The sequence below is a fragment of the Xyrauchen texanus genome, chromosome 30 (genome assembly GCF_025860055.1).
Source record: "Xyrauchen texanus isolate HMW12.3.18 chromosome 30, RBS_HiC_50CHRs, whole genome shotgun sequence".
Classification (NCBI taxonomy): Eukaryota; Metazoa; Chordata; class Actinopteri; order Cypriniformes; family Catostomidae; genus Xyrauchen; species Xyrauchen texanus.
Window position 1 is genome coordinate 20994587 of NC_068305.1, and position 13175 is coordinate 21007761.

The following is a 13175-nucleotide window of genomic DNA, read 5'->3' on the forward strand; positions in this document are numbered from 1 at the left end:
ACTGTATTAAACGGAATTGATGTGTTTGTGTGTTACAGTTAATAAGCTCTATGAGCTCCATAGCAGAACACTGTTTGCCTTCATTGTTGCGAACGTTGTTTGACTGGTACAGAAGACAGAGTGGGACAGAGGACGAGTCATACGAGTACAGACCTCGCTCCAGCACGAAGTCCAAAGGGTGAGGACACTTGCAAATACACATTGCACCTCTGACTTTCTCAGACTCTGACTTTTATTTGAATGTTTGAAGTTTCGTTTCTTGTGATGCTCTGTGTATCATTATAAACATTTTCTGTTATACTAACTTGTGCATCTGTTTATCTTTTAATCTCTCTTTAGAGATGAACAGCATCGGGATAAAGACTACCTGCTTGAGCGAAGGGACTTAGCCATAGACTTCATTTTTTGTTTAGTTTCAGTGGAAGTTTTAAAACAGGTGAGGTTTGCTTGCTTTTGTTTGTGTATGTGAGAAATAGCTTTATTACTTCGGTGTGGTGCCTCTAAAGTCAGAGAGAGCTGTGTTGTGTCATTAACATGCATCAACGTTCTAACTGAATATCATGGATTCTGATTCCCTGATGTAAAAAGTTGACCCTTACATCACAGAAATGATAATAATGAAATGTATTCTATAGATTCCCCTTCATCCTGTGCCAGACGCCTTAGTACAAGAAGTCCTTAACCTGGCATTCAAGCACTTTAAACACAAAGAGGGGTGAGTTTACTTACACAAACACACACCTGTTTATGCAAATGTAACAGGTGTACACTGCATATACACTGGTGGTAAAAGATTGGAATAATGTACAGAATTTGATCTTATGGAAATAAATTGATGCTTTTATTCACCAAAGTGGCATTCAACTGATCACAGTGTGTAGTCAGGTCATTAATAATGTAAAAAATTACTATTAAAATAAAATAAAACTACTTAAACTTCAAAGAGTTCTCATAAAACAAATCCTCCACGTGCAGCAATGGCAGTTTTGCAGATCCTTGGCATTCTAGCTGTCAGTTTGTCCAGATACTCAGGTGACATTTCACCCCACACTTCCTGTAGCACTTGTTATAGATATGGCTGTTTTGTCGGGCACTTCTCATGCACCTTACAATCTAGCTGATACCACAAAAATTCAGTGGGATTAAGATCCATAACACACTTTTCTAATTATCTGTTGTTCAATGTCTGTGTTTCTTTCCCCACTCTAACCTTTTGTTTTTCTGTTTCAAAGAAAAAGCTTTTTCTTTGTAATTCTTCCCATACAGGTTATCCGTGGGTCCTCAAAAAGTCTTAAATTTCCTTTTTTTTTTTTTAATTTAAGGCCATAAAAAATCTTAAATAAATTACAAGAATTCTTACATTTTATTTGCTGAGGTCTTAAAATTTGGGTTGTGAATAGAGAAGATGCTTAACAGCAGAATCTGCTGAGCCAAATCATCTCTCTCTCTCTCTCATGCATCCGTCATTTAGCAGCTGACACTTGAGTTTAGTGTGAGCGCATGCAGGGAAGTGCATTTTTACTGAAGTTACAATGTTACACATGTATAAACCTTCATAAACCCATTAATCTGAAATGCAAATGCCTTTTATTTTACATCTCTAACACAGTCACTCCTGCTTATAATCGACAAAGCAGTCAACGTTACAACTTTCAAGCGCACGAGATTGGAGCGGTCTTTTGGCACCTTTCAAATCGTTGCGCTTCCTTGTTTCACATCACCTTTGACAATAATTGTAAAGCTAACAGAACTACTCAGCTGCAGAGTTACACCTGTTATATCTCTCATCTCCATCTCTCTAAATCTAGGGCTGCCAATGCAATTGGCACTGTTTTCACGCTCTCACGCCACACGTCCCTTTTCTCATGCAGTAAAAACGTCACAGAGCAAAGAGGACACTGACAGCACACGGACAGAGAAGACCGAGCAGCCTGCATGATGCTGTGAGTTATTCAGACCAATCAGGGGAAAGCAGCAGCACAGCGTCTCCTTCTCTTTCATTATTTAATCTATTAACATTTTCAAAACATCTTGTCAACTTTAAATGGCCATTTTTAAGGTAACTGATGAGTTTTTATTTGAGATATTTCTCTCAAAAATTTCAATTGTCATCATTTACTTACCTTCATGCTGTTGAAAACCTGTATGACTTTCTTATTTCAGTGGATATCAAAAGGAGATATTAGGGAGTTTCAGTCACCATTCACTTACATTGAATGAAAAACAAGATGCAGTGGTAGTGAATGGAGACTAAACGTTTTACTTAACATCTCCTTTTTTTTCCATGGCAGAGAAAAACTCATTCAGACTTAAGGGTGAGCAGTGATGACAGAAATTCTATTTTTAAATGAACTGCCCTTTAACTACCTGTTAAATTATTTGTTAAAATTATCTGCCAAGAAAAAAAATATAAATGTTATTTAGCACATATTCAAAGCAGCGGTATCTTTGATTTTTAATGGCAATGACAACAAGGCTGTGCGGGATAGACGTGCAGTCTCTTCGATGAGATGTACTGCAGTTTAAAGAATTTTTGGATCGTTCCGTGTACAAAACATTGAAAAAAATCTCTTCAAGAGCACTCATTAGACAAAAAACTCCAGACAACATGAGTTGTGGAAAATATTGGAACTTTTTTCAGATTTACACCATGCATGCCATTGAAGAAATGGTAAGTCTGTCCTTCACAGCCTCGTTTCCATTCCCATTAAAAATCAAACATGGATTAAACGAAAGACACAAAAACATCATAAATACAAACCTGTTCTTACCAATACAATTACTATAATGAAATGAGCTAATAACAAACATGTAATCATGTTCGCTATTAAATCTTGCTGTAAAGTTGTGAGTTGAAATGATCTCAGTCCAGTCAGCTCTTTTTATGTTCTTGAAGACACAGCAGTCAACGAGAGCACTCAGAATAATTTTTCAACAACATAATCCAATAAAAGTTTACTTAATACACATAGTTTTTGCCACCACTTCCGTGTTTGACATAAGCGGTGACATTGCTGAAGCATTGGTCTAATGTGTCATGTCTTGTTAGAAAGTCACAATATAGGCTACATACTTTAGGCTACATGCATTCTTAATGATAGAATTGAGTTTTTATTTTGTATTAACTTAAACAAATGCACAATAAAATATATCATTAAAAAAAACATGTCCACAGACATTCAATTAGCCTCAGCGGTTTTGTATTTATCAGCTAATTAATTGATGTGGGGGTTATTTATTGTGAAAGTGGTGTTACATTTTTCTTTTATTTGGCCTTAAAAAGTCTTAAATTTCATTCCTTCAAACCTGTAGATACCGTGCCATAAGGCCTGCACCCCTGAATCTTCCCTTTACTGTTGTACATGAAACTGGTGTTGAGCGGGTAGAATTAAATTAAGCTGTCTGCTGAGGACATGCGAGGCATCTATTTCACCAACTAGAGATGCACTCTTCTTTATTTGTACATCTGCTCTTCCACATCTCTTTCTGTCCTTGTAAGAGCCAGTTGTCCTTTGTCTTTGACTGTAGTGTACCCCTTTTGAATTAAATCTTCAGTTTTTTGGCTATTTCAAGCATTATATAATCTTCATTCTTAAAACCAGTGATTGACTGATGAGTTTCTAGAGAAAGCTTTGACTTTTTTGCCATTTTTTAACTAATATTGACCTTAAGACATGCCAGTCTATTGCATACTTTGGCAACTCAAAAACAAAGACAATGTTAAGCTTCATTTAACGAACCAAATACATTTCAGCAGTGTTTGATATAATGGCGAGTGATTTTCTTGTACCAAATTAGCAATTTAGCATGATTACTCAAGTATAAGGTGTTGGAGTGATGGCTGCTGGAAATGGGGCCTGTCTAGATTTGATCAAAAACTATTTTTTTTCAAACAGTGATGGTGCTGTTTTTTTACATCAGTAATGTCCTGACTATACTTTGTGATAAGTTGAATGACACTTTGGTGAATTAAAGTACCAATTTCCTTACGAAACCGCAAAATCTGTACATTATTCCAAACTTTTGGCCTCCTCTTAAAGAACCATTTTTATTACTAATAAGTAGGAGTTTATGAGCTGTCCAGATCTTTACTGTTTTCTCTCTGCCCTTTTTTTGGCAAACACAATCATGCCATAATAAAAAACCTTAGTGTCCATAACATACAAAAATATAGAAGTGTTTTTGTAATATTCTAACTATTGCGATTTTCTTTTTTGATTTTGTGTGGAATGATTTGTGTGACTGATCTTGTTTGCCATGTTTTGTTTGACAGGTACTCGGGCCCCAACACTGGTAATGTGCACATAATCGCTGACCTGTATGCTGAGGTCATCGGAGTTCTTGCCCAATCCAAGTTAGTCTATCCCAGAAAAACTCAGCTGAGCTTACAGTGCATTTTCTGTGATCTGTTACACTTTGTGTCTTACAAAAAAACACGTTAACCCTTATGTTGTGTTGGTTTTGTGCTAACACATTTTTTGATCCCAGTCAAAAATGACCAGCCTTCTTAGATTGTTTATAAATCTCGCATATTGCATACATTATGACAAGATATTGTATTAGATCTTTTGATCAACTTCTTTTTTTAGTAATTATGACTAGGTTTGTACTCCTTTTTTATTTTTTTTATTTTTATATATGTTTATTGATAGAAGGATTCATTGAACTGAGCTCATACTGAGCCAATGGTGGCACTCCCTGCTGAAACAAACATAAAAAATAATAATAGTTACATAATAAATGAATAAACGCTTACTTGATCTGAACAAAATAGGTGCCATTTTAAGGCTTAGAATCTGGACCTTACAATGCATATATCTGATCTTACTAATTCCTAAATAATGCTTTTTAATTTGCTGACAAATAAGAATGGTTTCATTCTCATCATAATTGCAAATTTGTTGTCAACCATTATATTCAGAGTTGGTAAAACCATAAAAAAAGATGATATAGATGTGTTATATAATGTTGGAAAGGTCTCAATTAGTAGAGAGCACATTTATTTCACTCAGGCCAAACTACAATCAGTGTAAGCATATGAAATTCTCACTGGCAAACACGAAAATGTCATAAACAGGAGTGGCTTTTTGTCATGTTTTTCCTTATTAATTTCTAAAACATGCGTAGAACATAGACATTGATGTATCGTAACTTACAGCAGACTATCCTTATACAAACAAGCCCAAACACAACATAATATGATGAGCAGATTTTGAAATATTCCCCAAAGATTGCACATGGAAAAGATGCACAAAAGGGTGTTCAACATGTGTGTGTGTGTGCTCGCGTGCGTGCGTCGCACATGACCGAGGACTTTTCCACATACGTATGTGCTCATCTAAATGATTGGGATGCTCATGAACATTTAATATTCCTGTATTGTGTAGTCTAATCCATTTTAAGAAATTGGGAAATAAGAACTTGTGAAACATATACATGAAATTGCTTATCTCTTATCCAAACTCCTATCGTTCTGTTACTCTAACTCGCCTCTAGCTTAACACAGAGACTTTCATGATTTGTACAGTTTCTAGACACATTTACTGTTACTGTAATTCTCCTCACCACACAAAGACTCCCTCACAGCAACATGAATCTGTCTGTTTTAACTATAATGTAATTTAGCCCAGCACTTTAATAGACACGGCCTGCAATTGATTTACCACTGCACTCAACCTCCTCTCCAGTTCATGATTTTCTGTGCTGAGCTTCTTTTGACATTGTTTGAAGAGGCCGTTTTACATAATGTGATAAAGACATGATCATTGACTCTCCCTTGCTTGTTTGACCATCCGGTTTTCATTGTTGTAACAAGCTTTTTTGTCTTTAAGATAAGAGATGTCTCACTCAAAAATGAAAATGTTGTCACCAGTTACTCATCCCCACATTGTTACAAACCAGTATAACTTTGAAGACTTTTGTGGTACACAAAAGGAGATGTTTGACAGAATATTAGCCTCACTCACCATTCACTTTCATTGAAGAAAATATACAATGAAAGTGAATGGTGACTGAGACTAACATACTGCCTAACATCTTCTCTTGTGTTCCATAGAACAAAGAAAGTCATATGGGTTTGGAACAACTTTAAGGCTTTTGGGTGAACTGTCTCTTAAAATCTTGTATGTGAGACTTTCCACAGACATAGACTTCGTGACCATTCAGATCAAACACATTCTGCTTAAAAAAAAAAAAAAAAAAAACAGAAAACAGAAAGGAATGCAAGTTTTCCAAGAAGCGTTTTTAAAAGTTGAAGCTCTTTTAACTTTGAAAGAGCATGTTAAAAATGTGGCGCTCCTGTACGAGAGAGACACAAAAACAATAAAAAACAATGAGACACAGCTCAACAGTCAAATGAGTCCTTCTAACTTATACTGTATTTACATAGAAAAACATTTGAAGCCCAATGCAGATGGACACGGTAATATGTTTATGTGAATAGCCCCTAAGCCTGTATGGAATGCTGCAAACAGACAAGTGGAGTAATCCAATCAGTGAAACATTCAGCACATTTCAGAAATATCAGCACTTTTGGAATGCCCTTTGTCTTATCAAAATTGAAACTAACTGTTGTGAAATTATGATTTATTATGGGTTTTTTGTACGTTGTGTTTGTGCAGGTTCCAACCGGTGCGTAAGAAGTTCATCACAGAGCTGAAGGAACTGCGGCAGAAAGAGCAAAGTCCTCATGTGGTGCAGAGCATCATCAGCCTCATCATGGGCATGAAGTTCTTCAGAGTCAAAATGTACCCCGTGGAAGACTTTGAGGCTTCTTTCCAGTTCATGCAGGTCCAGACACATAAGCCGACACACACATTCTTTTGTGTTTGTAATGAGCTGCTGAGGTTTGGTGTTCATGATGTTTGTGCAAGTATCCGCTGAAAAGGATGTCTTTTAAAGGAATAGTTCACCCAAATCTGAAAATTCTGCCATTTACATACCTTCATGTCTGACTGTATGCCGGCTTCTGAATCCATACAATGTTTTTTTTGTGATGAACAGACTTAAGTCATTATTTACTCTCAAATAAAATAATTTATGCAAATCATTAATATGCTTGATTGCCCTTAGTCACCATGAACTGTCATTGTTTGAAATAGAGCTGTGAATTCTCATTTTTTTATTCCACAGGAAAACTCTGAAATAGCAAACAGGTTTGAAATAGAAATGGGCATATCGATTAATTTTGTATTCAAGTATTCTAACACAAAAAATAAAAACACTGAATCGATTACTTGAAATTTAGAATATAAGTTCAACCTTCTACCTTTGAACCTGTTCGTATATCCCTAGTTTGGAAAGACAAAATTACATTTTTCAGTGAACTATTCCTTGAAAATTAGATACTGGTGTTACTTCATCACTGTCGGGGTTAATACATTTGTGAGTCTTGCCCCCTCTATTGTCAGTCAGACAGTGCTGCTTTTGTTTTTTTTGTGAGCTCTCTGTAGTCATGCCTCGTAAAATCTCTTTGAGTTACAGTTTGTGTGTCGGCCCTGCCTTTGCCAAAAGGACTGCGTGGAGCAATATCTTTACATCAAGCATGTAATAGGCCATAAAATGCTGCACTCAATATGTGCAGCATTTAACAAGCGACATAATCCAGAGATTTTTATTGAGCTTGTAGCCGCAAAGAGATGCTTTATTTAATTTTAGTCCTCATACCTCTCCAGCCACTGTGCGCGCATGTTGTACGACTGGTTTAATAGTGTCACAACATTTTTAATTACTAATACTGTAAATTTATGCATTTCTCCAAAGTCATTTCTGCTAAGATTTGCATGTAATTGATTAAATGTCTTGTTTTTGTGTGTATGTGCTGCTGAGACAGGAATGTGCTCAGTATTTCCTAGAGGTGAAGGATAAAGATATCAAACATGCACTGGCTGGCCTGTTTGTTGAGATCCTCATCCCTGTAGCTGCTGTAAGTACTTCAGAAATCTCCATTCCTACATATCATATTGTATCATTCATACTTGTGCTCTAACTTTCTTTTTAGCAAGATTTCACATGTATAAGGCAAGAATTTTTTTATATGTATACCCAGAATGGGCTAAATTGCAATAGTCTGATTTTATTAGCCTGATATCTCAATATTGCATCAGAAAATGCTGATCATTTCACAACTTGCACCAGTTAAAATACAAATTGGTTCCATGGAACAGTGTGTTTGTTCACAAATCAGTAAACAGGCTCAATGACTCTTCTTCACCGTTCATGATTGTACATGTCCTCCAGAGGTTTGAGGTGGAGATTGTGAGATTAGTTGCTACAGAAACACAATTTAAAATACTGTGATTTTGTGTGATGTTGTGTGTAGTTCAGCACTAGGATTTGTTCTGTATGTTTAAGCTTGTGCTTGTTGGGTATGTTGAGTAGGCGGTGAAGAATGAAGTGAATGTGCCCTGCTTGAAGAACTTCGTGGAGATGCTATACCAGACGACCTTTGACCTCAGCTCAAGAAAGAAGCACTCACTGGTACAGTCTTTCCTGCTTAAATGTGCACTTTCCCACAGTACTCTGTAGTCTAGTTAATTCTCCCACTCAACAGGCCTGTATTTGCCTGAATTCAATACCACTATGTCATAAGGGATGTCATAAGTACCTGTGCTTTGGTACCAAGTTGACACTAAAATAATAAATGTAACGATACCAGTCTTTCTCTGGTATCAGTAGTACAGTGCACTGACTCATGCTTGACTGACAGGCAGCTGCTTTCACACACTCCAGCACATGCATATTTGTTAGCATGCTTTATGAAATGTGTTCATGCTTCGCTATATTATGGCTCTGTGCGTGAACGATCAAAAACGTTTCTTGGTTAAAATGCCCATTTGTTGAGGCATTACTGTAAACACAGTCTGTTATGTCTCAAGTGAATGTGCAGGCAGCACCAAAAAAAATTACAATCATATCACAATATAAGATCTGTGTATTAGGACTTGCAATAGAAATGCAGCCCTATAGAGTGCAACAGTCTGGATCCTGAAGTTAAAATCCCATACATTTGTTTCATAGACAAATTGATTTTCAGCGATTAACTTATAAACCTTTAAAGACAGACCTACCGTGAGCTCTGAGGTTGTTCATCGATGGTATACGGTTCAGTTGAAGCCATCAGACTGTGTTATTTAAACTTCTTTGTTTAAAAATAGTGTTTGATAGCAGAATTCCAACAATGACATTACCCAAGGTCCAGCAGAGAAAGCTTCAACAATCAAAGAACCGTGGCAACAAAGCCTGTGAAGCAAGCCCAGGAGTGACCGCCCACTCCCTTGACGCACTGTGAATGACACTCCCATCACCCTTAAACTATTTATATATTTGTACATATTGGAATATTTTGCAATAAACTTAAAATATATAGTTTCTATGCTTAGAAACAACAACCTAAAATCAGTAGTTTTACATATTCCCATCATTTTTTAATTTATTCAATTACATAATTCGGAATGCTTTATTGGTTCATGGGATTGTGGTTCGTGCCCTTGTGTACCTATATCCAATTTTCGAATACTTTTTTGCTTCATAGCAAAATTTTGTAATGCTGTGATTCAGCTTGGTTTGTTCATGGCTTACAACTCTTTTTTACAATCCCATGCAAAAATGAATGGGAAAAAATGCTTCAACATTCGATAGACCTCCGACGTCTTATGTTGTTTATATTATTCAATCAAAAATATTAAGAAAAAAAGAGAAACGCTCTTAATTTACTACTTGGTTCTTTATTATGGTTTGTTTATTTTAATATAAGCAGTGTTTACGTGAGAAAACCTTTTAAGGCAACATATTGTTTTAATTTGTTAATATTTGTATTCATATTTAACTTTTAAATAAAACTGTCATTAGCTAGTTTTTGCTCTAATCATCGAAATTGCCATTGATAATCATGAATTTTCACGTATTGATATTGACTACTAAAATTTTGGTATCGTGACAAACCTTCTACCATATGGTAAAGATAACACATATTTATTTATTTTATCTTTGACCTACTATTTCTACTTTTCTACTTTCCAGGCATTGTATCCCTTGGTAACGTGTCTGCTGTGTGTTAGTCAGAAGCAGTTCTTCCTCAATAACTGGCACATATTCCTTCAGAACTGCCTTTCACACCTTAAGGTAAATGTCCTTTCAGTGCACTGAAAACTGAGATGAGTTGAAGAGATGATTGCCTTATACAAAGTGATATACAGTGAAATACATAGTTTTTCAACATGGAAAATATAATAAATACAAAAAAAGTATACAAATATCTTAAGTGGGTATAAATCCTACATTTGTATAAAAGTTTGGATGGGTGTTTAAGTTTGCAAAAAAAATTAAAAAATATGAAGAATCTATACAGATTCTAGAGGTGGGTTTAGTGATTTTAATTAAAGCTGAAGTATGTAACTTTTTTTTGTGTTAAAATTCGTTATTCAATCCCAGCTTAGTATACAGAAACAACAATAAGTAAGCTATTCAGAGATTAATATTCTCAAAAACTGTTAACACTGTGTCTCTGTGGCACTATAAATTTGCTGTGTTTGTTTAGTGCAACCTGCTTAGACCACCCCAACAACATTACTTAATCAGTGGCTTGAGTTTGGGGTGGCTGACGGTTGAAAAACAGCAGACGAGGGGCGTATTTGGAAAGCTGTTTTGACGGCAACATTTATTTTTTGCAATACTGTTTGGTGGTGTTTGTGTCGCAGAAATTACAAACTTCAGCTTTAAGATGCAAATTTACCTTGTAAAGAGGTTGGTTAGGTTACATCAATTGATAAAATGGTGTAGTGTTACGGACTTCTGTTGTTTGTACATACATTGCCTGATGCTTATAGAAATTCATAATCCACTCTTTGCTAAATCAAACCTCAGAAACCTGTGTATTTCTGTTCGTATCTATGTTCTTTTTCAATCACTACGTTTATGTGCACAGTTCTAATCAATCTACAGCGGGTTTTTGCTTAGTCAAGCTTATTTTTACAGTTTTTATGACATTATATAAAGAGGAGTTATCGTTTTAGTCTGACTGAAATCAAACTTTTAAAGTGCATGTAAACGTACTGACTGCCACTGGTACAACTACCAGGATGTGGTCCTTTTTTGGTCTTAACTCCCCTTTCAAAATTATTGATTTTACCTCCAATCTTTGCAACTTTATCATGTGAATCTTTTGGATTGATCTGTGAAGCGTTTGGGATATTTGACTTCTGATGAGTCGATACGGTGGTGGTGATTCTACGAATGTGTGATCAAACGTATACACCTCCTTGAGGTGCCAATTAAATTATTTTCTAGCCATTTATCCAGATCAGAAATGGACTTAGTTTGAGTAATTGAACTGTTGTGTGAATGTTATACCTAATCAACTTTAGACTTTTAGTTATTAGTCTTTTCACAAGGTCAGTTGAGCAATTGAGGAAAACAAGTGAAATACTTTTCTCTGGTCTAGTGTGATGTGTTAAGCCCATTTAGGCCAGATTTATGGGATTTGTAGTCTCCGTGGTGGACAATTTCTCTCCTGATCTATCCATGGTCTTCTGCTTGCCTGTCTGCTCCCATGTCTGTTCTAACTCTGCTTTAGTTTGTCTTTCTTGGCCAGCTGACTTTAGTCAGATTAGATGCCATATTTTGTATTTATTTTGATGAAAACTAAATCATGGCTGTGAGGGATATCGTACTGTTATGTATTGATCAGCGATACATTAACAATACTTTAATGCTAGGGTTTAATGTTTTTTATTTACTAGAAACTTTTGATAAGACAGATTATTATTATTATTTTGTCTATGTGAATAATTGATGCCCAGGAAAACAACAGTGTTACATGTTGAACCGATTGCACTTCCAAACTTTACAGCCACATATTTGTTTGCATCAAAAGAAATGCAATTAAATAAATCAGATTTGCATCAATCTAAATATGACATCTGCCTCAGTTCCAGATGGACCTTTATCAGAGTAGATGCCATAGTTGGTTTGATGTGACTTAAATCGAGGTTGTGACATGCAAGGGATAGATGTCCACTCAATGGATTGTACTATGGTAGCCATTTCAGGTAAAAAATAATTTTGAATTTTAAAAGCGCTTCTCGATACACCTGCGTTCTGTTCTATTTGTTGTGCTGCATCTAGCTTCTCTTAGCGCAAGAACACATTCGGTCTGAACAGCCCCAAAGACAAACCTATTAAATGGATTATACTGTACATCTATCCCGCACAGCCTCATTTTAATTTCTGTAAATAAAATAAAGCCTGTTCCTGAATAAGGTCTTTTCTGACTAAAGTCTTTACAATATCTTTTGCTTATTATCTATTCACACCCGCTAATCTAACCTCACATTTATTTATTATTTAAGTTCTTCTGTTTGTCCGCTCACCCTACATCATCTATATAGAATTTTAAATTAAGATTATTAAAAAAAATCTCAATAGAACAATTTGTTTTATGGGAAATTTTTATTCCTTAGAGAGATATGGATAAATGTTGAAATACTTGTGCTATTTCTGTAGAGAATTTGACACTTAAGTATTATATCCTATACACCCTGCACTTCTGTTTTGCATGTTGTAGCACATAGCTGAAGCTTTGTTTTATTCTTCAAGTTTGTCTTTTTCTAACCTGCATGTCTTCCCCACCACCATCACCCCATCTCTTGTCATGTTTTTGTTTCTCTTGGATGTTTATTGGCTCCAGATGCCGTCAAACAACAGCATCCGTAAGCAGATAGAGACCCTACAGGTGAGTTTCCATGGATACCTCAAGAGAGCTAGCCCTGCCTCTGAAAGGTCACATGATTGACTGGTGTTCCACATGGCCTTGTTCGTCTAGTCTCCACATCCTGAGTCATTGGTTACTGACTTGCACTTAAGACAAATTGCTTAATAGATTATAGACAATTAGATGACTTCTAATTGTTCTAAATAACTAGTTTAGGTGGGTCAATGTTTACCTTATGAAAATGAAAATGCTCTGGCAGCTTTATTGAATGGCGTGTATGGGGACAGAATATCCGTGCAGCAGAGATGATGCGGATGAGAAATGAAAGCATTCATATCTCCATTGCCACATTCATGCTGTATGCACAAATCGCGCAAAAAAACATCTGCCTTTGGTTGATCCCTAATTAATTTGAGGGTAGTTTCATTTAGGGCTATTCGCATGAATGTTTTTTTTATTTATTTTT

At 35.8% G+C, this 13175-nt stretch overlaps 1 protein-coding gene across 8 annotated transcripts in view; it reads left to right on the plus strand.

The window, feature by feature from the left end:
* The window catches only part of LOC127623667 (protein furry homolog-like), a 173931-nt gene that overhangs the window by 84263 nt on the left and 76493 nt on the right, over positions 1 to 13175 (plus strand). For 5 of the 8 annotated variants that reach the window (XM_052098084.1, XM_052098085.1, XM_052098082.1 and 2 more), the window contains 9 exons: positions 39 to 178; positions 340 to 436; positions 636 to 715; positions 4274 to 4354; positions 6621 to 6789; positions 7832 to 7924; positions 8380 to 8478; positions 10021 to 10122; positions 12686 to 12730. In XM_052098084.1, coding sequence (XP_051954044.1) covers positions 39 to 178; positions 340 to 436; positions 636 to 715; positions 4274 to 4354; positions 6621 to 6789; positions 7832 to 7924; positions 8380 to 8478; positions 10021 to 10122; positions 12686 to 12730 — 906 coding nt within the window. Of the gene's footprint in view, positions 1 to 38; positions 179 to 339; positions 437 to 635; positions 716 to 1929; positions 1944 to 4273; positions 4355 to 6620; positions 6790 to 7831; positions 7925 to 8379; positions 8479 to 10020; positions 10123 to 12685; positions 12731 to 13175 lie in introns of those variants that run through there. The other 3 variants (XM_052098083.1, XM_052098087.1, XM_052098086.1) reach the window with 2 other exon arrangements.